The sequence below is a fragment of the Sapajus apella genome, unplaced genomic scaffold (assembly GCF_009761245.1).
Source record: "Sapajus apella isolate SASKATOON/1434 unplaced genomic scaffold, GSC_monkey_1.0 scaffold15, whole genome shotgun sequence".
Classification (NCBI taxonomy): Eukaryota; Metazoa; Chordata; class Mammalia; order Primates; family Cebidae; genus Sapajus; species Sapajus apella.
The window spans coordinates 27,398,832-27,425,017 of record NW_022436955.1 but is presented as its reverse complement, the minus strand read 5'-3'; the positions used below and the strand labels follow the sequence as shown (position 1 = coordinate 27,425,017).

At 54.9% G+C, this 26,186-nt stretch overlaps 2 protein-coding genes across 9 annotated transcripts in view; one reads left to right on the top strand and one right to left on the bottom strand.

The window, feature by feature from the left end:
- Positions 1-8,049, top strand: part of SLC38A8 (solute carrier family 38 member 8) — a 30,973-nt gene extending 22,924 nt beyond the window's left edge. For both annotated transcript variants that reach the window (XM_032284551.1, XM_032284550.1), the window contains exons 8-11: positions 876-1,023; positions 1,429-1,637; positions 4,331-4,382; positions 7,851-8,049. In XM_032284551.1, the coding sequence (XP_032140442.1) occupies positions 876-1,023; positions 1,429-1,637; positions 4,331-4,382; positions 7,851-7,944 (503 nt within the window). In that variant the 3' untranslated portion in view covers positions 7,945-8,049. The remainder of the gene's footprint in view (positions 1-875; positions 1,024-1,428; positions 1,638-4,330; positions 4,383-7,850) is intronic.
- Positions 8,050-11,203: 3,154 nt separating this feature from the next.
- The window catches only part of LOC116555687 (oxidative stress-induced growth inhibitor 1), a 57,719-nt gene continuing 42,736 nt past the window's right edge, over positions 11,204-26,186 (bottom strand). For 5 of the 7 annotated variants that reach the window (XM_032284543.1, XM_032284545.1, XM_032284548.1 and 2 more), the window contains 7 exons: positions 23,444-23,562; positions 23,184-23,263; positions 19,922-19,975; positions 19,243-19,346; positions 17,023-17,100; positions 15,936-16,027; positions 14,952-15,398 (listed from right to left, as the gene is read on the bottom strand). In XM_032284543.1, the coding sequence (XP_032140434.1) occupies positions 15,370-15,398; positions 15,936-16,027; positions 17,023-17,100; positions 19,243-19,346; positions 19,922-19,975; positions 23,184-23,263; positions 23,444-23,562 (556 nt within the window). In that variant the 3' untranslated portion in view covers positions 14,952-15,369. Of the gene's footprint in view, positions 11,864-13,101; positions 13,309-14,951; positions 15,399-15,935; positions 16,028-17,022; positions 17,101-19,242; positions 19,347-19,921; positions 19,976-23,183; positions 23,264-23,443; positions 23,563-26,186 lie in introns of those variants that run through there. The other 2 variants (XR_004270626.1, XM_032284544.1) reach the window with 2 other exon arrangements.

The window sequence follows — 26,186 nt, the reverse complement described above, 5'->3', positions numbered from 1 at the left end:
GGACTCTGAAGACAGTCCCCACTGGCAAGAAGGCCTTCACCAGGTGTGGGCCCTCAGTCTTGGACTTCTCAGTCTTGCATAACTGTAGGAAATAAATTTCTTTATGAAATGCCCAGTTTCAGGTATTCTGTTCTAAGCAGCAGAAAATGGACGAAGATACTGTGGTTACCCAGGAAACTTGCTGGGTAACTTCCCCAGCAGAGGAGGTCGTGTCAGCCTGCAGCCCCTGGGTCAGAGGGTGTGACTCGGTGATTGAGTGTCACCTCCAGGTGTTCCCAGTGCCAGGGCCGTGGGACCTCTCAGAAAGGGCCTGGAGAGAAGCTGAAAGGGAGATGGCTCTTAGTCAGAGGCAGATGTCTCAGGACAGGGCAGGTGACCCGGGGTGACAGAAGCAGCATCACCCTGTTGGGGCAGCGAGACTGGCGTTCTAGTCCTTGGCCCACCAGGCTAGCTGTGTGATTCCAGGCAATTGCTGACGCTCTTGGTTTTCCCCATTTGGAAATGGGTGTACAGCTAGCTGCTTTCTTTAGCTGTCGTAGGAGTGAGATGGACACGGCATGGGAGGTGTGTTTGTATTTTTCAAAGTGCTCCGTGTTTCTAGTCAACATACGCTCTATGGGTAAGCTCCGTGCACCAGCTCTGTGAGCAGTTTGCAAGAAGGATAAGTGGCGGATTTGTCTGCAGGAGTTTTCAATCTGTGGAGCTAAGTCATGTGCAGGCTTAGGATAGGCAAGCTTTGGGCTATCCCTCTAGAACCTGCTGTCAGCTCCTAAGGAAAACCTTAGGTGATAAAGCCAGGAGATACGGGTCTGTTGGTGGGGGAGGAGGTGGCATTCTTCTAATCTACTCTGGCTTCCGTCCTTTCCCACCTTCAGGGGTTTATGGCTTCCTGACCTTTGGGACAGAAGTTTCTGCTGACGTCTTGATGTCCTACCCAGGCAACGACACGGTCATCATTGTGGCCCGGGTGCTTTTTGCTGTCTCCATCGTAACTGTCTACCCCATCGTGCTCTTCCTGGGCAGGTGAGGCCTGGCTCAGTGGGGGGCACCAGTCCTCAGGGTCTGCTGACATGTGCTGTGATTGAGCATGTGCCAAGTGTGGGCTACACAGTTGTGGGACTGTCATCCTCTCCATTGTAGAGAGAAGGAAACAGACACAGAGGAGTTAGGTAGATTGCGCCAAGTCACCTCGTGAGTGTGCGTCACAGCCAGGACTTGAACTCAAGCCCACGTGCTTGATCCTCTGTTTCATGGGCTGCCTGATGGTGGCAGAACTGCTGAGGATTGGCAAAGTCCCCTGGGGAATAAGGGCCAGAGCGTGGAACAGGAGCCGTGTCAGGACACTCCTAGAGGCCTGGGGGAGCAGCTGGGAGGTGCAGGCTTGTGTCTCTGGGATACCCATGTGTCTGTTGTGGGTGTGGCCTCCAGGTCGGTGATGCAGGACTTCTGGAAGAGGAGCTGCTGGGGGGCGCGGGGGCGCGGGGCCCTGGCTGACCCCTCAGGGCTGTGGGTCCGGATGCCGCTGACCATCCTGTGGGTCACCGTGACACTCTCCATGGCGCTGTTTATACCCGACCTCAGCGAGATCGTCAGCATCATCGGAGGCATCAGTTCCTTCTTTATTTTCATCTTCCCAGGTGAGGACCCTGGTTTTCAGGCTTCCCGCCTGCTCATCCTTCCCTGCTCTTCTCTGGGGGGACTCCCAGTGTTGGAGGTAATGGTTCTGGAAGGTGGGAGCCACATATGGGTAGGAATAAGGCCCCAGGTAGGTGCCCTGCTTGTTGAGCCAGGCACAGGGCTCAGAGTTTACATACCTTCCCTTACTTACTAAACATCTGAGTAGTCCCTGATAGGGTTTGGTTGTGTTCCCACACAAACCTCGCTTTGGACTGTAATAATCCCCGTGTGTGAAGGGTAGGGCAAGTTAGAGATAGTTGAATCATGGGAGTGGCTCCCCCCATACTGTTCTCCTGGTAGTGAATAAGTCTCATGAGATCTGATGGTTTTATAAAGGATAGTTCAACTGCACAAGCTCTCTTGCCTGCTGCCATGTAAGACGTCAGCCTGCTCTTCATTCGAGTTCCGCCATGATTATGAGGCCTCCCAGCCATGTGGAACTGTGAGTCCATTAAACCTCTTTCCTCTATAAATTACCTAGTCTCTGGCCAGGCGCGGTTGCTCATGCCTGTAATCCCAGGCCGAGGCGAGTGGATCACCTGGGGTCGAGAGTTCAAGACCAGCCTGATCAACATGGAGAAACGCTATCTCTACTAAAAATAAAAAATTAGCCAGGCATGGTGGCACATGTCTGTAATTCCAGCTACTCAGGAGGCTTAGGCAGGAGAATCTCTTGAACTCAGGAGGTGGAGGTTGCAGTGAGCCGAGATTGTGCCATTGCACTCCAGCCTGGGCAACAAAAACGAAACTCCATCTCAAAAAAAAAAAGAAAAAATTACCTAGTCTCTGGTAGGTCTTTATTAGCAGCATGAGAACAGACTAATGCGATTCTTGATGGACATCCTTGACGGATGAACCTTTATCATCCCACTCCACAGAGGGAAAGACCAAGGCCCTGAGCCCCTCCAGGGGCCAAGCTAGTGTGCAGCAGGGCTGAGGGTCGGCCGTGCAGCTCTGTCCATGCTACCACTGCTGCCTTTTGCTAAAGGATTTTGTTTTATTAAAAAAGAAAATTGGATATGTGAAAGTCACGTGGCTGAAGACACCCTCCAAATGTCTCCCTGCCTTCCTGGCCCCCAGGCACTGGAGGCAAACACTGTTTCTGCAGAGGATGGTTTCTTATGAATCCTTTCCAAAGTTAGTGTGTGATGGGGAGTTGTTCCAATTTGGAACAGCCCAGGCGTTATGTGAGGAGAAGCCAGCAGGACTGGGGCTGGAGGGATGCTTCTTCCAGAGGAAGGAGGAACACTGTAGTGGGGCCCAGGACAGAAACCCCAGATCCGCTGGGGTGGGTGCAGGGTCCCACGCACAGCAAGTGCTGAGCACAGAGTCCAGGCTCCCATAGTGCTTTTTCCATGAGTGGACCGTGTCATGCAGCTGTGAGAGGAACCATGTCAAGCAGACATTGAGCTTGGGGACCCTTAGCCAGGCATCCCCAAACCCCCAATGCAGCCCTTATGTTAAACAGAGAAGAAGTAGGTGCCCACTGGTGAAACTTACAGAAAGCCCGGGAGAGGCTCTACCAGGTTTTCCAAATCTCGAATGGGGAAATGCAACATTGTTCAGGGTCCCAGGTAAGTGGGTGATGACAACTTCTTCAGTAGCCTGGAGGTGGAGGATGGAAGAACTGAGGGCCGCGGAGAAACCTTGGTCATCAAAGAGGCCAGCTGATGTGTGGAATATGAAAACTGAGTTCTTAGCAGGTGAATTCAGGGATGGTCTTTGATGTAGTTCCTTGACACTCTAACCCTGCCTGCCCTAGCTCCTGTGAATTGGCATCTACTGGAATTAAGGGATAAAAACTGGGGAAGGGAAGGGAGGGGAGGAGAGCAGCCATCCCCTCTGCTTCTGGCTGTGGGCGGAGCTCTTAGAGGTGAGGGTGTGGCCATATGGCTCCTCCCCCAGGCTCTGGGTGGAGCTTTCAGGGAGGTGAGGGATGTGGCTTGGGGTGGAGCATTCAGAGGTAAGGGGTGTGGCCACAGTGCCTCCCTCAGACTCTGGGCGGGGCTTTCAGGGCTGAGGGTGTGGTCACATGGCTCCTCCCTCAGGCTCTGGGTGGAGGTTCTCAGAGGTGAGGGTGTGACCACGTGGTTTTCCCCCGAGTTCCCTGGTCTGGGATTCTCGATTAGGTTCTGGTTCTGTGACCAAGTACCTAGTTGTAGCTCTGGCTATTTTCTGTGCTTGGGAAGGACTGCCCAGGACAGGTTTGGGATGAGAGAGGATCCCACGGGAGCTTTAGGCTGAGCTACATGCCTTGAATCCCAGCACACCCATTAAAAATAAAATTGGGGTAGCTGCCAGTTACTGAGCACTTAGGTGTCAGGCGTGGACCCTCACCATCTTCTTGCAGACCCTGCCGTGGAGGGCATGTTATCAAGGTTGCCTGAAAGACAAGGCTTTGGGAAGCCAGTTGTAGCCAGACCTCTGGCCAAGTCACTAGGGGCATGTTGAGCTGGGACTCCAGCCCTGTCCTTCCAGTTCCAGTCCCGTCCTTCCAGTTCCACTGCGTTTCCTCTCCAGGGGGCCTGAGCCCAGGGCGCCTGTGCGCAGAAGCCTTGCTGGCCTCCTGGATCCCTGAGGACTGCTCCCAGGATGACTTGGTTGCTTTGGGCTTGATGATGAAGAGCTGGGGGTGACCGTGTGTTCTTTGCAGGTTTGTGCCTCATCTGCGCAATGGACGTCGAGCCTGTAGGACCGAGAGTCAAGTAAGTGTCCCTAAGATAAGGTGTCAATCTGAGTGTGCCCCGTATCAGATTAAGAATGCTTCAGGGACCCTGGAGATCCTGTTTTCCACCCTCCTAGTCCTGCAGTTGAGAAATGTGCAGCACAGGGAGAGAGTCCCTGTCCACACATTATGAGGGCATCTGAGCCAGGACGGGAGCCCAGGCCAGTGACGCCGGGTCCTGCAAGGGTCTTCGCTTCTGCTCTGAGGGGCTGTGCTTGGGATTTCATGTAGATTCCGGCCTCTGGAAGCACCCAGTGGTGCATCTGCACCCTCCTTTGCTACCTGGCTCTAACCCAGGGCAGGGTCAGGGTGCAGGCAGAGTTAGAGAGGCACCATGGCTGGTCAGATACCAAACAGTGTGTTCTATCATCACGGCAGCAGGTCGCTGTTGGGGCTCCTTTGTTAGGTACTGTGCTAGGTCCCTTTACATGTTTGCCTTTCCGCGATACCCGCATGTCTCCATCCTACAGATGAGGAGGCGGGCCAGGAGGCTAGTGAGGACAGAGCTAGGATATAACCTAGGCCCCTGGCTCCCAGGCCCTGTGTCACCCACTTGTGTTGCATACCATGCTCTTGAGATGAGAATTTGGATCTTTATTTGACAAGTTATCCCTGGGCTGGGCTGTGGATCAGACACGACTGAGGAGCCTCTGTACTTTGCCACTGAGCTGCTGAGTCTGACTCACTGAAAAAGACGATGTATGCATGACTGATGTGCTCTTTCTCTGACATTCCTGGGGAGCCTGAGGGTCTCTGTGACTCCCTCCTATTCCACAGATGTGGAAACTGAGGCTGAGGCAGGTAAAGAGATGCTGTATTAGTTTTCTCGGGTCATTGTAACAAATTACCACAAACTGGGGCATGGGATTGGGGACGCTTAAAGCAACAGGAGTGAATTTTCTCCCAGTTGTGGAGCCAGGAGTGCAACGTGAGGGTGTGGGCGGGGCTGGACTGTCTGAAGAATCCTGAGCTTCTGGTTGCCCCAGGTGCTCCTCAGCCTGTGGCTACACCACTCCAGTCTCTGACTCTCTATCTAGTCTTCTCCCTGTGTCTCTGCATCTCAAATATCCCTCTGCTTTTATTTTATTTTTTGAGAGAAGGTCTTGCTCTGTGGCTCAGGGTGGAGTACAGTGGTGTAATCAAATGATGGCTTACTACAGCCTCTACCTGCTGAGCTCAAGAGATCCTCCTGCCTCAGCCTCCCGAGTTGCTGGGACCACAGACACCTACCACCACACCTGGCTGCCTTCTTTTATAAGGATACCTACCATCGGATTGAGTGCCTACCCTAAATCTAGATTGCCTCTTCTCTCAAGATCTTTCACTTAATGACATCTGCAAGACTCAGCTTCCAGATGAGCTCACAAACACAGGTTCCAGGTGGACATGAATTGCGGGGGCCAGCCTTCACCCCACCAGAGATCATCTGAAATGACAGCAACTGTGAACGTGGGGCCCAGCTCTAGGTTTCTTCCCTGTATCCCTCGTCCCTCTAGCCCCATGGAGCCCAAGTTTGATTTTTCCAAAGGAGCAGGCCTGGCTCAGTTTCTTCTGGACTGAGAGCAGTTTTTGCTTTGTTTTGTTTTTGTTTTTGAGATGGAGTCGTGCTCTGTCGCCCAGGCTGGCGTGCAGTGGCGCAATCTCAGCTCACTGCAACCTCCGCCTCCCAAGTTCAAGCAGTTCTACCCTCGAATAGCTGGGATTATAGTGGGATTACAGTCACCCACAACCACACCCAGCTAATTTTTGCATTTTTAGTAGAGACGGGGTTTCACTACATTGGCCAGGCTGGTGTGGAACTCGTGACCTCAGGCGATCCGCCCACCTTGGCCTCCCAAAGTGCTGGAATTACAGGCGTGAGCCACCATGCCCGGCTGCAGATCGAGAGCAGTTTTTCTGGATGTTTCTAAACCTGCCTGGGGTTTTGAACTAGACTCCTGTTGTCTGGCAACCCTCTAAGCCTCTCGTTCCCTGGGGCGCCCTTGGCAGTCTTCATGCTTTTGTTTTTTCCCTTGATCCCAGCTCACGACAGTTCTTACTGCTGAGCTCTCAAGATATTTTTATTGCTAAAACTGCCTTAGGCCCTTCTAATATATCAGTGCCTCCCCAGGAGTGCCACAGCCCACGGGCACATTGGCCTCAGAGTCCCCCCGAAGATGAATGGATGTTTGCGGCGCTTAACCGCCGTGCTGAGATATTGCTCAGTTAGAAATATTCCATGACAACCCATCCTTCTGGCCTTTGTTAATGGGGCCAGAAATACCTCTAGCGGCCCTGCCATTTTGTGGGAATCTTGTTAACGCTCTGACCTCGTCGTCTGCCCTGTCTCTGGTAACATTACGAAGCTCGCAAATGTGGCCTTGGTGGCTGCCGGTCCCAGACACCTCTGCCTCCTGCGTCCTCCTCCCCTACCCCTCTAAGGCGGTGTGTGATTGAGAGCTTGCGCCTTCTCGTTCACTTTCATGGGGTTTCATCAGAGGCTGAGGGAGGGTGGGGGAACTTTCAAAGCAGTGTTTTCTCCCCTCTCTCCTTGTCTTTTCCTTTCCTTTTTTCTAATTTTATTTATTTTTTTTGAGATGGAGTCTTGCTCAGTCATCCAGGCTGTAGTACAGTGTCGTGATCTCGGCTCACTACAATCTCCGCCTCCTGGGTTCAAGCAATTCTCCTGCCTCAGCCTCCCGAGTAGCTGGGACTATAGGTGTGCCACCATGCCTGGCGTGTGTGTGTGTGTGTGTGTGTGTGTGTGTGTGTTTAGTAGAGATGGGGTTTCACCATGTTGGCCAGGCTGCTTTTGAACTCCTGATCTCAGGTGAATCTACCCGCCTCGGCCTCCCAAAATGCTGGGGCTGTAGGTGTGAGTCACTGTGCCCAGCCCTCGTGTCTTTTTCTTTGATAAAATAGTGGGGAGAAATGAGGTTATGAAGTAACAGGTAGGGTTGGAGGGCTTTTAAAAATTGATTGGGGTGAGGAACGGTGGCTCACGCTTGTAATCCCAGCACTTAGGAAAGCCGAGGTGGGCAGATCACTTGAGGTCAGGAGTTCGAGACCAGCCTAGCAAACATGGTAAAACCTTGTCTCTACTAAAAATAGAAAAATTGGCTCAGTGTTGTGGTGTGCACCTGTAGTCCCAGTTACTCAGGAGGCTGAGGTGGGAGAATTGCTTGAACCTGGGAGGCCGAGGTTGCAGTGAGCCGAGATCCCACCACTGCACCCCAGCCCGGAGGACAGAGCCAGACTCCACCTCAAAAAAAAAAAAAAAAATTGCCTGGGTACTTTGCCTCCCACTGCCTTAGAAGCCCATCCCTACATGTAACTAGGAATATTCTGAATTTTTTTTTTTTCAAATTGATGACTCTATTTGGCTTTACATAGTAAATTCTCTGTGTGTGTGTCGCTTATTTGTGCAAAAATCCAGAAAAGCTCTGATACAGATTTACTGACTTGGCAGGTGCTGCCTGGAGGTCTGGGGAGTGGTCTCTGTGCTGGTCGGCACCTTCATCTTCGGACAGAGCACAGTGGCAGCGGTCTGGGAGATGATTTGATGGGCAGTCAGCCCAGGCCAGGAAGGGGCTGGCCCGACGTGGCTGTGTGTACAGTCAGGAGACCGATGTGATTTATTTTCATCATAAAGATGCTGGAGAGACTGATGCCTTCTGCCTCCTCGTGCTGCTCATTGGTCTGTGCTGGTTCGAAGGGTTTCTGGTACCAAGGTGAGGAAAGTTCTTATGACCACTGCGATAAATGACCACAGCCGCATACCAGTGGCTTAAAACGACAGACACTTATTGCATCACAGTTCTGGGGGCCAGAAGTCTGAAATCATGTGTCATTAGGGCCATGCTCCCACTGTGGGCTCTAGGGGAGGCTCCCTCCTGTCCTTTGAATATTCCAGGGGTGGCCGGCACTCCTTGGCTTGTGGCTGCATCCCTCTAGTCTCTGCTCTTGTCTTCATATGACTGTCCCCTGTGTATTCTCTGTGTCCAAATCCCTCTCTAACGAAGATCCCCATCATTAAGTGAGCTCCTCCTACCCCCTTATTTAGTATGATTTCATCTGAGCTTGATTGCATGTCATATTAACTAATTAGTACCCAGAAAGATGCAATTTCCAAATAATGTTATGTTCATAGGCTGCAAGGGTTCAACTTCAACTGATGTTTCTAGGAGACAAAATTAAACCCATAAAAGGGAGCTAGGGGCTGAGACCCAGACACTTATGTTTTGGAGTGTCAGGACCAAGGGTGTCAGACGAGGCTACTGCACAGGGGTGGGAGCCCAGAAGGGAATGGGAAGAGGCAGGGCTGGCAGTGGTGATGGACTCAGTGGGTCTTTGGCCAGGGCACAGTAAATGCCCAAATCCTGCCCTTGACTGTGAGATGCCCAGGGAGATGCGTGCCTGGAACAGCCCACACTGCCATGCACTTGGCCCACGCCCACAGAGGGTGGATGAGCCCAAGGAAGCTGCACTTTCACTCCCACCAGTTGGACCCGAAGGGCACGGAAGCCCAGTGGACTGTCTGCTTGGCGGTTCTCCCCAGTGGCCACCCCAATTCTGGTAGCAGAGAGCGAGAGAAGACAAAAGGTCTGCTGCAGGGCCTGGGTAAAGAAGAGGAGGAGGCCGGGCATGGTGCCTCATACCTATAATCCCAGCACTTTGGGAGGCTGAGGCGGGCTGATCACTTGAGGTCAGGAATTTGAGACCAGCCTGGCCAACATGGTGAGACCCCGTCTCTACTAAAAATACAGAAATTAGCCTGGCATATTGGTAGCTACTAGGGAGGCTGAGGCAGGAGAATTGCTTGAACCCGAGAGGTGGAGGTTGCAATGAGCCAAGATTGTGCTACTGCACTCCAGCCTGGTGACAGAGCAAGACTCTGTCTCAACAACGGAGGAGAGGAGGGCAGTGCGCAGAGAGGCAGAGAGGGACCCAGCTGCTGCCTTGCGTCCTTCCTGGCACTGACCCTGCACAGTCCCCGGGACGGTCCCGTCGTTGGTTGATCGAGTTCAGGCCACGCTCCTCTGCTTTGGGACGTCCTCCTAGAAGCCAGCAGTGCCAGAGCCAGGGGAGAGTGGGACTGACATTTGAGGATCCCTCCGTCAGGGTAGGCAATAGGCCAGGCCCCTCCTGCTGTCACATGGTGTCACGTATGTGACCGTGCAAGGCTGGAGGTGACAGGTCCATGTTTTTTTCAGCTTGTCCACATCCACGAATTTTCAAAAACTGAGATACAAGGTGTATACCATAACAATTCAGCCTTTTTTTTTCTTAGTATTTTGAGAAGGTGTTTTGCTTCTGTCGCCCAGGCTGCAGTGCAATGGCATGATCTCGGCTCACCACAACCTGGGTTCAAGTGATTTTCCTGCCTCAGCCTCCTGAGTAGCTGGGATTACAGGCATGCACCACCATGCCTGGCTAATTACGTATTTTTAGTAGAGACAGAGTTTCTCCATTTTGGTCAGGCTGGTCTCGAGCTCCTGACATCAGGTGATCTGCCCACCTCGGCCTCCCAATGTGCTGGGATCACAGGTGTGAACTACCACGCCTGGCCAAAAAATTCACTTCTGTTAAGTGTAAAATGCAGTGGTTTTTAGTGCACTTACAGAGCTGTGCAGCTGCCCCACGAATTCCAATCTGTTTTGTCACCCCCCAGAAGACATTGAATGCCCGTTAGCAGTCACTCCCCCCATTTCTCCCTTCCTGGGCCCCCAGCAATCGTGCACCTGTGCTCAGTCTCTGGGTTTGCCTGTTAACGGGCAGCCCTCTGAACAGCCTCACGTGTCTGTGGGCCTTGGTGTCTGCCTCCTTTGACTTTGTGTATGTAATGCTTACAGATGTGCCCATTTTACAGGTTAGGCAACTGAGGCTTGGAAAAATCGAGGTCGCTTGTCCTGCAAGGTACAGAGATCAGATCAGAATTGATTTGAGGTTAAATTCCTTTCCTTCCTACTCTACATGCCATGGTGGGGAGGCGCCAGAGTTGGGGGGCAGACGGTAGGGCAGAGTGTGGGACTAGGTGCCTGGCCCTGGGGCTTCTGCAGCCTGGCTGCTGGTGGATGGGGGAAGTGCAGCTGCGGGTGTAGACTCTGACCCTGTGGGGGTGTTGGGAGGGTACCCGGGACTCCTTCCATCTCTGACCAACCCCAGCATGGCCTGCTACACCCTGTGTTCCAAGGCCACAGCATCTTCCCAGGCAAGGGCCTTGGGAATTGTGACACGTGCAGGCAGATGGCACCATTTCTTATTTTTATTTCTTGGCGGAGTCTCGGAGCCTCACTCTGTTGGCCAGGTTGCAGTGTAGTAGCACGATCTTGGTTCGCCGCAACCTTACTGTCCCGGGTTCAAGCGATTCTTCTGCCTCAGCTTGGGATTACAGGCATCCGCCACCGTGCCCGGCTAATTTTTGTATGTTTAGTCGAGACGGGGTTTCACCACGTTAGTGAGGCTGGTCTCAGACTCCCGACCTGAGGTGATCCATTTGCCTCGGCCTCCCAAAGTGCTGGGATTACAGGTGTGAGCCACCATGCCAGGCCTATTTTTTATTTATATTTTTTGAGAGAGGGTATCACTGTGTCACTGAGGCTCAGTGCAGCCTCCAACTCCTGGTCACAAGCTGTCCTTCCACCTGCCTCCCGAGTAGCTGGGACCACAGGTGTGCACCACCACGCCCAGCTAATTTTTGTATTTTGTTGTAGAGTCAGGGTCTTACGTTTGCCTAGGCTGGTCACGGACTCCTAGCCTCAAGTGATCCTACCATGTGGCCCTCCCAGAGTGTTGTGATTACAGGCGTGAGCCACTGCACTGAGCCTAGATTGCTGTGATGGAGAACTTATCACCCTGGAGTGAGAGGTGAGGCTGAAGTCATTGGTTTATTACTTATACCTGTCTGCTTCCTGAAAGGGTCTGTGGCCCTGGGCCGGGAAGGCTGGGGCTGTGCTAGGACCATTCGTGGAGAGTCCTGGAATATGACCATGTGGCAGGGCGAGAGTCATGCCATCAAAGAAGGCTGTGTGTGAAGCGGCTTTGGAGTTGGACTGTTGGATTTGAACACTGGCTCTGCCGTTTGCTATCTCGAAGTCTTCGGTAGTGTGTGAACCTTTTTGCAGAATCGGTTGCCCTACCAGCAAAATGGAGCAGGCTTACTCTGTACGAAGTGGGGCACTTGTGAGGAATGAAGGCGATGTGTCAGGAGTAGGTGATGGGATACCTCACACACAATGGAGACCCAAGCAACGGTAGCTTTATCCTGGAAGACCCAGGTTGTGATTGCCAAGGGGAAAAGGGAAGTATGAGGACGTGAGGACTTGTCCCAAAGCAGGAAAGCAGCTCAGGAGGCAAGTGGACTGGCACTAAATGCTAAGAGGTGATGGCGGGGCTCTTTAAGGGGTGACTGAATATCACCACTCGGGACAAAGGCTTCCATCTCCATTCTGTGACAGGTAGATGTGATCCTCACATGACTGTCTGCAAATTAACTATCATAATGCAAGGCAATTAACGCAGCCTGACGCAGTCACAGTTGCAGAAGCTGGGATGTCACCTTCCACCCAGATGTCCTTAGGGGCCAGGTGGCAGTGTGTAGGGCTTCCAGCACATGGGCTCTGGGTCTGGCAGATGACTTGACTCTGCCTGCCACTTACCGGCTGTGTACCCTCGGCAAAGCCTGTTCCCTCTCTGAGCAGACCTTGTTTTCAGGGAAGATCCCTGCCTGTGCTCTCAGCTCCTGCACCCTTCCTCTGGATGAACTCCAGCCTTCCAGTTTACACCTTTATGTTGGTTTCTAAAATGAAGCTGTGGACAGCCCCTCCCTCCCTTGCAGAATGGCTGCCAGTCTGAGCTGAGGTCCTTGCAAAGCGTGCGACACAGAGTGTGTCCTGTGGCAGCTCCTGGCCCAGGGTGACAGCTGTACTGTGTCAGTGGAGAGTCAGAAGCAACAGCCCCAGCACTCTAGCCTGGGCGACAGAGCGACAGTCTCAAAAGAAAAACACACCAAAAAATGTAGTGTAGATGCCTTGTGCTTCTGCTCTGAGTGTGGTGGGCTATAGGGAAGACCCCTTTCCCTTGGTGCAGTGGCCCAGCCCAGGGAACTGCTGACCCCAAGCGCCTCAGGAGGAGGTGCCTACCCGCAGATGCCTCCCAGGGACACTGGCAGCTTTGAACCGGGCCCAGTGAGTATGCAGCTGTACCGCCTAAATGCAGGTGAACTGGTTTTGAGAGTGATTAGAGATTCTTAAGGTGTAGGATTCAATGGCCTTTAGTACATTCACAATGCTGTGTCTCTGTCACTTCCATCTAATTCTAGAACATTGCATCCTGAGGAGAGCCCCCTACCTGAGAGCCATGCCTTACCGTTTCCCTCTCCCCGATCCCACAGAGACAGCCACCCTGTGTTTTCCGTCTGCGTGGACTTCCATGTTCTGGACGCTTCCTGTAAGTGGAATAGGACACACTGTCCTGACTGCCCGCCTTCGCTCAGCGTGGTGTTTGAGTCACCCAGGCTGCAATGTGGCTCAGCCCTTCACGCCTGTGGATGACTGAAAGAGCTGTTGGCTGGAGAGGGGGCATTTGTTGATGTATTCGTCGGCAGATGAGTATTTGGATCATTTCTACATTTTGGCTGTTGGGAATAGCGCTGTTAGTTCACGGGCTGAGTGGTTTGGATGCCTTTTTCCATTCTTGTGCGTAGAGTATGTCCCTAGGAGTGGAATTGCTGGGGTGTGATAATTCTACCACTGGCCATTGGAGAAACCCGATGGTGATGTTACCGGGTTAATCCGAAGCCATCCTTCCTTGTGGGTTGATGCTATGTGGTAGGGGCAGTTGGGCACGGGACTATGGGTTTGGATCTGACTTGAGCCGCTTATTTGCTGTGTGACCTCTGGTGAGTCACTTGCCCTCTGTCTCCACACCTGCCAAGAGCATGGAGGGATATGGTGCCTGCCAAGTGCTTGACTGTGCCAGGCTCTGAAGTGTGAATTAAGTGGGAGCTCTTAGGGCTTGTAGGGTTGAAACGTGTTCTTGTCAGAGCCCCTTGCTGCCCACTAAGGTTCTGAGGGGGCCCTGAAGGTGTTAAGTACACACAGAGACGCCCCAACCCACGGAGGGTTACTCTTCAAATAGTCGAGCCTTGCAGTCGGGCGGGGCAGCAGGGTGGTCCCTGGCCGTGCTGTTCTCATATGCCAGGCAGTGAAGCCCTTGGTCCTTGGTTGGGATGGGGGCTTCTCTGCACGTTACAGATGAGGAAACAGAGGCCCTGAGAGGCTGCTGCAGGGACGTTCAGCTTGGAGATGTGTAGATGGTTGCTGAATTCCTTTTGTCGCTTCCTACAAGCCCACGTTGTGTTTTGCTGGTTTCCAGTGTCCAGCTGCAAAGGGATGGCAGGACCCAAGAGGGAGGCACCCACCGTGGGAGCAGGGATTTTGGGGCTCTGGGCAACCTCGGGCAGGCCGGACAGTGTGTCACGGACTTCGATGGGCGGTTGACAGTGTTAATCATCACCATGTGTCACTAGCCAGCCCTCTGTGCACCCCCAGGCTTGGGGCAGGAGATAGAAAGGTACCCCTTCTGGGTCCTGCACCCCGCGGCTCCCACCTGTGTCCCTGGCCTGCGATGTTCTTGGCTCTGCCTGGTCTTAGGAGGCGACCCCCCCCCGCTCTACTTGCCCTTTGAACTTTTGTGTGTGACTTTTCTGAGACACTCTTGCTCGGTTGCTGAGGGTTAAGTGGCGTGATCTTGGGTCACTGCAACCTCCGCCTCGCAGGTTCAAGCTAGTCTTTTGCCTCAGCCTCCTGCGGGGCTGGGACTACAAGCACCTGCCACCATACCTGGCTCATTTTTATATTTAGTAGAAACGAGGTTTCTCTATTTTGGCCAGGCTGGTCTCAGGCTCCTGACGTCAAGTGATCCACCCACCTTGGTCTCTCAAAGTTCTGGGATTACAGGCATGAGCCACTGCACCTGGCCGTGTGTGACTTCTTTCCTGCTAACCAGGCCTGAGAAATAGGAAGAAGTTACAAAGCTTCCAGAATAAGACTTAAGACATTATTTCCGGTTGACAGTCATGGGCTCCTGCTTCGTTGAATGGCTAATGTGTGCAGGGAAGGACTCACAGGCCTTTAGGGTGTCGCGCCTGGGGAGAGCGTCTTTGTGGGGCCATACTTGTGGTCTATGCCAACCGTGTGATTTACGGTGGGACCTTGAGCTTGGAGGTGTTAGCTCTGTGGGTGTCACCCCTGTCTACGTCACCATACCCCAGAAAGACGAGGGACGCATCCCGGGTTGGTGATCTTCTGTCCGTGTTGAAGCTGGGAGGCTTCAGTGCAGCCCCTTCCTTTGCTGGTTTGTGTCTGTCATACACCCTGTGACAGCGGTGCCCCGTCCTTTGAGTGAATTATGGACCTGAGGGTGGTTGTGGTGCCCTGGGAGCTACGGACTAGGCATTAGCCTATTGGTTCAAGCGTCCCCAAGGCTGTGGGTACTTGAAGGTTTCACACGGCCCCACCCCCACCACTGTCGGCCAGGAAACAGACACAGCACACCGCCCTTCCCGACCAGGGTTTATTTGGTGGCTGCCTGGCTAGGTTGGCTACTACAGGGTCGTGGCTCCTACCACGTAGAAGAATGGCACTGAAGAGGGCAGCACTGAGTCCCGACCATGAGAACATGAGGAAGGCCGGAGGCAGGGCGTGGTGAGTGTGGGTCATGCGTGGCTGTTTGAGGGGTGGAGGAGATGAGGAGGTGGGATGCTGGTCCCAGGAGGCCGCCCCTGTCACTGATCACCTTTTGCTGCGGCAAGACCCTGGCAACACAGCTACTGCTCTGCCAGCTCAGGTGGGGGGCGGGGGAGGCCTCCTTCCCTTCCCAGCAGGGAAACACCTTTTTGTGGAGGATACATTGGAAAGACAACTTCTGCACCAAAGTTTCTAGAAAACAGGGGATGTCCTTTACAAGAAGGGGCCTCTGGGAGGCGGTCAGTCGCGTCCCACTGTGCACCAGGCAGCTAGAAGGAGAGAGAGACGGTAGACAGAGCACTGAGCATGGGGCAGCCTCCTGGCTGGTGGTGGGCATCTGGAAGGGCACGTGGTGGTATAGCTCCCCTCACCAGCGCCCTGGGGAAACATCAGCTTCCCTGGCAGCTGCGAGGCAGAAAAGCCCTTCCTGCGGCTGGCAGCTCAGAGCCCTGGCCTTAGATGGTGGAAGGCTTTAGGCCCTTGTGTGATGCACAGCTGCTCACTGGTCACCCGGGTGTGAACCACACTCCTGGGAAGGCACATTCAGTCTGGCTGGACGTGGAGGGCGGGGGTGCTCTACTGCCAGCTCCGGCATCCACACCTGCTGCAGGCTGGGGCTGCCTCCGAGCTGGCTGGGACCTGGGCACTCTCCTCTCCCCCAGGACCCTCTCTGCCCACCTAGCATTGGGCCACAGTTCCTCCAGCAGCAAACAGGGAAGGCTCCAGTCTGCAGGGGCAGCCTCTGGTGCTGTTCCCTGCTCTCTCTACACAGGTGGCCACAGTGGTTCTAGGCCTTCGCCTCCTACCTGGCACTGAGATCCTGGAGAGGGCCTCGGGCTGGCTCAGCATGTCCACCTTGACGTGCCGGAACGCCTTGCACACGGGGCTCTGCAGGTGCCTGCCACCCGGGGACACGTGTTAGTCAAGGGGGGGCTGGGAGCAGAGCCCCTGTTCATGCTCGCTGTGCCCAGGAGGGGGGACCTCATCCATCATCCTGGGGGAATCTTTAGACCCAGAGCGTTTGTGAGAAGGCGAGGGGGTGCCCAGGGCAGCTGAGTGTGGGTAGCTCTGGGGTAGGCAGGGAGCTTTTCTTTCCCCTGTGAGCCTGGCAGGTGCTGCAGGTACCCCTCTTATGAGTGCACGGAGTCTCCAACTCCGACTTTACCTTAGGAGGAGGAGTGGGGCCATCCTCTACCCAGGAGAGATGACAGCATGAAAGCTGCGAAGGGTTCTAGTCCCTCAGTTTGTGAGTCCCTGCTCCCACCGGGGTTCTCAATTTGTCAGCACACCCTGAGTGTTAACTGGGGAAGCAGGTGATAGAGGCATGAGCTTGCCCCGTCCCTCCTCCTGCCTCTGATGTCTGGCACGTGAGAAAGTCTCTACCCCAGGTGGGGAACAAACGGCCCAAGATGTGCTCTGAGCAGTCCACAGGACCCTAAAACCCATCAGAGCTGATGATTTCCCCTACCATCCCCCCTCCACTGAGCTGGAGGGGAGGTTCACGGCTGGCACTACTGATCACCTAGGGACTGAATTACCTTGGGTGTCTGGCCCTCCACTCCACAGGGCTGGGCATGGAGGAAACTCTGGGGGAATCAGGAGGGCACCTGACCTTAGCCCAGCAGTTTCTCATCACCCCCAGGCAGCGGCTGTGGGGGTAGATCCTCAGCAGGGCTGCTGGGGCACCTGCATTGAAAGTGCCCAGCTGGGTGCACTGGGGGGGGGGGGGTCTCAAAATCCCCTGAGGACTCCTGCATGCACGGGAGTTAACTGAGACATGCATTTGCAGGGAGAGATGCCTCGTGACTCTGTGCGCTGGGCTTGGCTCCAGGTGAGGGGCCCTGGCAGCCGGCCATCCCCCACCCGGGCTTCCCCATCACCTGCCACACTCACCTCTTCCACTCTTCCTCTGTCTCCCAGAACTCATAGACAACAAAGGTGAAGCCGTCTGAGAGCCTCACGGCAGCGATGCTGCAATGAGAGACAGGGGGGAGCCTGTACTTTAGCGCGCCCTCTCCCTCGCAGGGCCCTGAGGACCCCGGACACAGTGGCTGCCTTCAGCCTTTCTTCCTCCCTGTCTTGCCCTCTGTTGGGCCTTGACTAGTGACCCTAGAGCCCAGCTCTGAGATAGATACCCTAAGACTGAGGGGGTTGGGGTGGCCAGCAGGACCCTCCAGGATCAGAAAAAAGGGACTTCGGTTTTTTTCAGCCTGTGGCCCAAGCTGGAGCGCAGGGGCATGATCAGGACCCACTTCAGCCTCAGAAGTAGCTGGGACTCTCGGCCTGGCAAATTCAAACAATGTCTTCATAAAGATGGAGTCTGTGGTCCCCAGGCTGATCTTGAACTCTTAGACTCAAACAATCCACACACCTTGACTTCCCCGGGTGCTAGGATTGCAAACTCCAGCCCCTATACCAGCTGTGATGTTATTCTAAAAGGCTTCATCTTTATTTAAACAAAACCGGTGAGCCCCATGTGATGGCTCACACCAGTAATCCCAGCACTTTGGGGGTCGAGGCAGGTGGATCACTTGAGGCCAGGAGTTCAAGACCAGCCTCACCAACGTGGTACAAGCCTGTCTCTAAAAAAAATTACCCAGACATGGGGGTGCATGCCAGTAATCCCAGCTCCACCAGAGGCTGAGGCAGGAGAATTGCTTGTACCGGGAGACAGATTGCACCATCGCCCTCCACGCTGGGTGCCAGAGCAAGACTGTCACAAAATAAATAAATAAAGCCCTATCTTTAAAAATCAAAGCATCTTCCTCCTGATCCTCCTCTCATGAAATCCTAGAAACAACTCCACTACGCTGTACCTGCCCTGGACAAAGCTGCAGCAGACCCGTCCTTAGTCCCACGGGTGGAACCCCCAGTTCAGCACTCCCCTCAGTGTAAACGCTCAGATCCTGCCTGCCACTCCCGGCTCCTCTGTACAAGGCCCAAGTGACCATAAAGGGGGAGCCAAGAGCGGGGGGTGGAGGGAGGGTGCCAGGCTGGAATCCCTCCTGCGGCCAGCACATGCCCCATGCCTGCCTCTGCCACTCCAGACTTGCCTTCTCCAACTCAACAAACGGCACTGTCCCCTACAGAGGCTCTGAAGCCAAGTCTCTCCGTCCACCCTGCCTCCTCTCCACCGCCCATCCGGGTGGCTCTGCCTTGCCCTGGCCCCACATTTCACATATCAGAGGAAAGACCAGGTCCTGCGCCCCAACCCAGGCTACTGAAGCACGGCCCCTGGTGGCCACCCCGGGTCTCCGCAGCAGCCGCACTCCTGCCCGGGCTACCGCCACTTAGGCAGGCCTCAGTGCACCTGCAGCCCAGGAAGACCCCTCCCCAAGACCCCGTGCGGACCTGGCCTGCCTGGTTCACAACCGTGCCCCCAAAGGGGTGAATGAACGAGTCCCGGGGTGGAGTGAGGCAGAGCCTGGCCGTAGAGACGGGGAGGAGCACCTGGGCCTCATGCTCCTTGGGGACCCCTACCCTCTAGAACGAAGGGCTGTTGTCTGCTGCAGAGCCCTACACTCTGGCCATGTCACGTGGCTTAGCTTTACCAAGGAGCTACATCAGCCCAGGGGATGAACGGGAATTTGAGGGTCAGGCACCTTCCCCGACCCTGGATTTCTCGGCCCTGACTAGGGGGGAGGAGGGAGAAAATGGCGGCTACATTTCTTGGCCATTCCCCTCCAGCCTCACCTACTCGCCTTCCTTGGTTAACTGAGCACATACTACATTTTGTACCTGGTGAAAAGTGTGCAGCCATGCTCGAGACAGAGTGACACCTAAGACTGAGTGAGTGCACGCGGCACACGAGACACGGCTGGAGGCTTTCACACTTGATTCTATCTCCACCCGTGATAACCCACAGCAAGGAGTCTGGGGGGTGTCACCCCTTTACAGATGCGTAAGCTGAGGCTGGGGAGATGAGACTCTCCTCCCATGTTTGCATGGCTGGGAGGAACCTGAGTAAAGACCTGAACCCAGCTCTTATGCACCCAGCTATGCGTGTTCCTGGGGTGCGATTTGTATGTAGGGGTAAGGCTGGTCCCGCCCCGTCCCTCCACCGCCAGGCGGAGCTCCCTGCCACCATCCCACCACGCCGGGCGGCTCACTCACTGGAAGCAGCTCCTCTCTCCCGCGGTGCCCCGCAGATACTGGCGCAGGGAATCCACGAACTCGCTCAGCTGCTCAGGGCACACGGCCATCTCCTGCCGGACCAGCTGCAGGTGCCACCGGCCACAACAGGAGTCAGTGTGGGGCTCCCTGGCAGGCCTCCTCCCTGAAGACCCATCCATGACCTCCCTTCCTCGGTCAAAAAATGAACCTCCCACCCTTTTCATTCTTAGCATACGAATGGAATAAAAATAGGCTACGAAAGGATTAGAAGCAGAGGCAGCCCCCACAAATGGGGAAAACAGACGCAGGTGATTACACAGGCCCCAGCCGTGGCCACAGCTGCTGCCAGGCCTCCGGGGCCCGGAGACACAGCATACCCACGGACCAGAAAAATTCGGAGTTGATGGACTGAGCATTTTGATATCACTGTCCTGCTGGCCACTTTGTTTTAGACCAAACTTTTTTTTTGGATCAAAGACCAGGGACCTTAAGGAACACCCCTGGTGTAGGGGGTGGCTTCGGGCCAGGGCAGGGCCTAGGGGCCAAGTGCTGGGGCTACATCTCCCCTGATGGTGGTCCCAGGCAGGGCCGGGGGCCGGGGCATCGAGCCCCATGGATCCAGGCAATCCTGACTCGCACAGGGATGCGGTCCCAGGAGAGGTAGGGGAAGGGGCCTTACCATGTTGGTGCCGTCTTCGTCCGAGAGGCGCTGCTGCAGGTCGAACCACAGTGCCTGAAACAGGGCAGCTCACAGTCAGGTCGCAGCCAGAGATGCCCGCCACCCCAGGTGCGGGGAGCTCTGGGATCCCTGAGGCTGCAGGGAGCTGCCAGGGGCCTGGCCCTGTTATGCAGGGCCCGGAGACCAACCCTAGGCAGTGGCAGAGACTCCCTCTGGCCCTGGCATCTGGGGGCAGTGGGAGGCACAGGTGACCCCATGCAGAGGGCACAAAGGGGGTTCTGAACATGTCGCTGGGGCGAGGATGGCTTGGGAGAGGAAGCAATGGGAACCACAGAGGCCCAAGTCTGAGATGCTGGGGTTGCCAAAATCATGAGCAGCAGCCCTTAGACTCCCTGTAACTTACAATCGCCCCAGGTCCTAACCCCCAGAACCTCAGGGATCTAATGGGGTGACCAGTTCTCTCTGGCCTTCTCTGGTATCTGAGCTAGATGCTTTACAAATACACATTCAATCCTCCAGACTCCCCGGGGCAGGTGCTGCCCCACTGTGAGCTCGTCTCCAGGAACCACATCCGTTCTGCTCACCGGCGCCTGTTATCTACACAGGGCTGAGCCCTCCCAGATGATCAGCAGTCACTGTGTCACAGCAGAGAACCCTAGCCCTGAAGGAGAGAGAGCTGTGTCCATGTCCAAGCGTGGGTCTGAACCCAGTTTCTCTACCTGACACAGAGGATCATGCTGCTGCTTCCTTTAACTAGGGCACCCCATTGTCCACGTCCGGGGGCTCACACCTGTGATTCCAGCACTTTGGGAGGCCGAGGCAGGTGGATCACCTGAGGTTAGGAGTTTGAGACCAGCCTAGCCAACATGGCGAAACCCTGTCTCTACTAAAAATACAGAAATTAGCCAGGCGTGATGGCACATACCTGTCATCTCAGCTACTGTGGAGGCTGAGGCAGGACAATCTCTTGAACCTGGAAGGCAGAGGTTGCACTGATCCGAGACTGCACCACTGCACTCCAGCCTGGGCAACAAGAGCAAGACTCTGTCTCCACAAAAAAAAAAAAAAAAAAAAAACACCTGGGCACCCCACTACCCACCACGACCAGGCCCATCTCTCCATCCTCCAGGAGGACAGATGGTCTCTAGGAGTCACACAGGGCGCAGGTGAGGCACACTGGCTAATAAGGAAAATAGCAGCATGTGGGTGAGTCTGCGCAGTCACCACCGTGACGTTCCAAACGTCTGAGGGAGAGGCCTTGTGTGCTCAGTTTCCACTGGGCCCTGTAGTAGCTGATCCTGGAAAGGGTATTGCCTTCTCGGGAGTACACGGCACGATCGCACTTTCGTGAGTGAAGGTGTGCATGGAAGGAACAAGGCTGTTTCCATGGTTTTAAAGCGTACATGTGGGCTCCTACGGCTGAGGCTGGAAGAGCCACAAGGGATGAGGAGAGGCAATACGGCCCATGTATCTGCCCCGTTCTGCTCCCAGCCAGCTGCCCCTAGGACCTCCGTCCTTCTAGCTGAGAGGCATCTCAGGTTGGCAGGTGAAGGGCGGGGCCTGAAACCAGGCGCAGATTGGCCCCTGCTCACGGCCCGGGCCAATTAGAGGCTGGGGAGGAGGGCCTGGTCCCACCCCGTCTCCAGGACGCCCAGGTACTCCGTGGTTACCAGCCAGCCTGGTTGTTAGGGCGACCAGGGCACTAAAAATAAGCTTCAAAGCGTCTCCCTGCCGAGGCGCCCGCAGAGTTGTTATGACAACCGGGCCACGGGGTCCCCTCCTAGCCATTCCGCAGTCAGCTTAGAGAAAGGGGTAACCCCACCTTGGCCTCATCCCTGAGGGGGAAGTTCGAGCTTCCTCCCTCGGACTTCGGACTTCGCTGCATGTCAGCCTCTGCCTCCCTCTGTGTGCAGAGCCCCTTGTTCCTGCCCCCATGAATTCCTCAGAATGAACCCCCAACTAAAAGCGGCAATACCCTTTGCAAGGTGTTAAAAAAAAATACGAAAAAGTAGGAGAAACATAAAACACCTCAATTCCAGGCTTCTGAGAGCTCGGTGACCTTGGCTCCTACGGGTATATGGGTGTGGTGTGTGCACATGGATAGGATTTGTTAACAAAATGCCTCCTAATCACTGCTGCTATTAAATGCAAACTATGGCACTGGGCTCTGTACTAAACCACCGAGGTATCATTTTGGTTCATCCTGTCAACACCCCTGTAAGGGAGGGGTCCTGTGCCCCAGGTTATTTTCTTCATCAGACGAAGAATCTCAGCCTCAGAGAAGACAAGACCCTGGCCCAAGGCCACACAGCTCTGAAGTGGCACAAGCAGAACTCTGACTGACACTGAGCCCATCTGTCTGCAGGCCCTAAGACAAACTTTTCTTTCCATCCAGTGGACATATTGTGAGCACTCTGCCCTGAGTCATGAAACACTCTCTGAAAATGCTCTCTGTAAGGGCCATGTTATTTTCTAACACCTGCGGATGTCCCATTTCACACTTCATACATTTGCTTCTGCTGGGCGCGGTGGCTCACGCCTGTCATCCCAGCACTTTGGGAGGCCGAGGCAAGGGGGTCACAAGATCAGGAGATGGAGACCATCCTGGCTAACACGTGAAACCCCAACTCTACTAGAAATACAAAAAATTAGCTGGGCATGGTGGCATGTGCCTGTAGTCCCAGGTACTTGGGAGGCTGAGGCAGGAGAATCGCTTGAACCCGGGAGGCGGGGTGTGCAGTGAGCCCCAATCGCAGCCACTGCACTCCAGCCTGGGCAACAGAGTAAGACTCCATCTCAAAAAAAAAAAAAAAAAAAGTTTGCTCCTGCTGGTCACTTCCTTCCTTGGTTCGAATCTCTCCCGAATCATCACGTCTCCCTTTCACCCCAGGGCTGCCTCTTGGCTAACACATGCTCCGGCCACCTTAGAGCCAAGTCTCCTTCGAAGCTAGGGCCTTGCAGCCGGGGACCCGACCCTGCTGACCACGCTGTGCCCCTGGAGCTGCTCCTGCTGCATGCCAGCCTGCCCAGCCCCCCAACACTCCCTCTCCCCAGGTGCCCGCCCTCCTTCGGCCTGAACAACAGCTGCTGCATTCCCTGGGGTTTGATCCGTAGCTTCGGCCTCTGCATCTCCATGCCCCACCTGTGGGATGTCTTTTCCACGGCTCCCTGGCCCCTCTGCAGCCCAGACTTCTGACCAGGCCTAACTCCGCACCCCCTCAGGGGTTGTGAGGAACAGAGGCTGGGTCTGGCCAGGGCTTACCTTGCTCTCCAGCCTCCCAATCAGCTCTGCCAAGCGGCTGATCTGGGTTTCTAGGCCCTCTTCCTTTGTATCCTCAGCAGCTGAGGAAGAGAAAGAGACACACAGACTGCAGTGGCGGGCAAGGCGAGGGCTTCAGGGGGAAGCCGGAAACACCCAGCCCCCCAGGGGCCTCAAACTTGCCCCTCACCTCCCCAGTCCCCCTCAAAGGACTCTCAGAACCCCCGGCCAGTACCCCCACCAGGGCCCCTGCTTTCTCTCACCAGATGGAAGACTCCTGCCTTGTTCCGTGGCCATGAGCTTGTGGTTGGGGGCAGAGCGGGGAGTGGGGCTTCCACACCAGGTCTGCGCCACACTGTGGCTGGGTTTGCTGTGGTTCTGTCTGCAGTTGGAATGGGAGAACAGACAGACCTTGACCACTTCTAGCAGCTTCAACAAACATTTATTAAGCCCCAATAGTGAGCTTACCCATGCACAGAGCTTGTCCATGGCCTTTGACAGAGGAGGAAATGAGGTTCCTACAGCAGGTGCCTCAGCCAGGGCCACGCACCCTGCTGGGGCAGAGCTGGGATTTGAATTCAGCTCCATTCAGGGACCCCACGGCCCAGGCCTTTTCCCCAGGAGATTCAGTTCCAGGGAGAGGCTGAGCCAGCTGCCGACCCCAACCCTAATAGCTCACAGATTCCAGGCACGTGGAGACCCCACACTGTGGAGGAACCAAGTCCCCCTCCTCCCTCATGAGAAGCCAGTTTGGTGTTTGGTGCCCTCTATGGTGGGGGACCTACTTTTAAGACCCTCCTCCAACACACACGCATAAAAGCAAGACCTAAAGAGACACCGACAGTGGGGGATGTAACCGGACAGCAACTGCTCTCCTGACCTGAGCCTGGCCCCATCTCCTGGCCCTGGTCACCCCTTCTCCTGAGCATGCTGATCTGCACACACCCCTGCGTGCCCTGACAGGCACAGCTAGCCAGAGGCAGACACACAGACACACACACTGCTCACCTTGCGCTGTGCCCAGCACACAGGAGGGACTGTGCCCAGCACATAATAGAGACTCAAACAATGCTCAGTGAATGACCACATCCTCTGGTGCAAAAGGATGCTGGAAAGCTCCCTGCAGACATACAGAAACACAGACACCCCCTCCCCCCCACACACACAAAAGACACACACAGAGCCCCGTGCACAGCCCCCACACCCTCTCGGTCTCTGGACACCATGGTCTTGGTGCATTGTGGAATTTGTCTCCTGTGAACCTTGAACACTCAGCCTGGCTCTCCCCCATGCCGAGGGAGCAAACTGCACTCCCACCTTGGGAAGCGAGAGACCGGCACAGCCTTTGTGGTGTCAATCACGGCTTCTCTATAAACCAGCAGGAAATTAAATGTCGGGTTGCTCAGGGCTCCTGGGCAGTGGGGTCTGAGCCAGTAGCCTGTGCTGGAGGCGACACCCTGGGAGACTGTCCCAGGTCTGAGACAGGATACTCCTCAGGGACCCACAATCTAGAACCAAACTAGCTGAGATTTAGGGAGGTTTGAGGGAGGAGCATGTGTGGAGCAGAGGTGTCCCCCGATAATGACATGTCACCCCCTCCAACAACATCCCCAGGTAAGGTCCCACCAGGGCGGGCAGTTGGTGGAACTGCTGACACGTGAGGGAGCTGGCCCGGTGCGGGAAGTGAGCTCTGAACACCGTGCAGCAATTCTGCCTGATCTGTGGCAGGATAAAAACAGCAAGTTTTTCATCAAGACACTAACAGAAAACCAAGGAAATCTAAGTTTCAGCGTTCAGAGTGATGGCTGCTAATTCTAGGGAACCCAGGAAGCACAAGACTGATCACAGATGCCAGGTTCTGTGCTCCAGCCCAGGGATTCTAACCAGTGGGTATGGCCAGGAGTCCAGGAATCTGTACTCTACTTTAGCAAGTGCTCAGAGCTAGCTCATTCTGGAAACAGTGTCTCAGAGTGCCCTTCACAATCTGATTGGGACCAGGTCTTCACCCACAAAGGAACACACAATCAAACCCGTGCCCATCCCCCCAACAAACCGACATCCTGGTCCTCATGTGCCTCTCTGCCTGGAATATTCAAGGCTCAATCGAGCTTGGGTACCGACACCTGGCTGTGCCCACATCTGTTTGCATTTTCTCTTTTTCTTCTCTGTGCCAAGCACATCAGCTGTTCTGGGAAGAACTGGGCAAAGAGGGGTTTATCTCAACTCGGGATAGCAAACGGGGATGGGGATGCCTGCGGTCCCCAGGGGGCTGGGACTGCTGAGCCAGGAGAACACCGCTCCTCTCTCAATACCAGGTCTGAGCCCGAACACAGCATCCACCACCTAAGAGGAGACCCCAGACGCGTTCCCATGGCTCTGAGCACGCAGACCCAAGACCACAAACTGTGAGAAAACCACCGCACTTTCACGTCTCTTTCTGTCCTCCCAGCAAAGTTCTAACTTGCTACTACTGTCTTTAACGCCTCGTTCCCATTTCGTGGTCTCTCATTTTAGCAGAGCAGCAGCAAGCCTCAGGATTCAAGCTGGAATGCAGGAAATGACAGGTGCTTATTTTTATAGTGACTTCACTTACAGCATGTGATACTCAGTGTGCAGTTACTTTAGCATGTGCCATTTCCCACAGTGATTTCTAATTTTCAGCAGTGGGCTGGGGTGCAGTGGCTCATGCCTGTAATCCTAGCCCTTTGGGAGGCTGAGGCGGCAGGATTGCTATGGCCAGGAGTTTGAGAACAGCCTGGCCAACATAGCGAAACCCCATCTCTACAAAAACTTTTACAACGATAGCTGGCTCTGGTGGGACTACGTGCCTGCAGTCCCAGCTCCTTGGGAGCCCGAGTTGGAGGCTGCAGTGAGCCACAACGGTGCCACTGCACTCCAGCCTGGGTGACACAGTGAGATCCTGTGTCGAAAAATAAAATAGGCCAGGCACAGTGGGTCACGCCTGTAATCCCAGCATTTTGGGAGGCTGAGGCAGGTGGACCACGT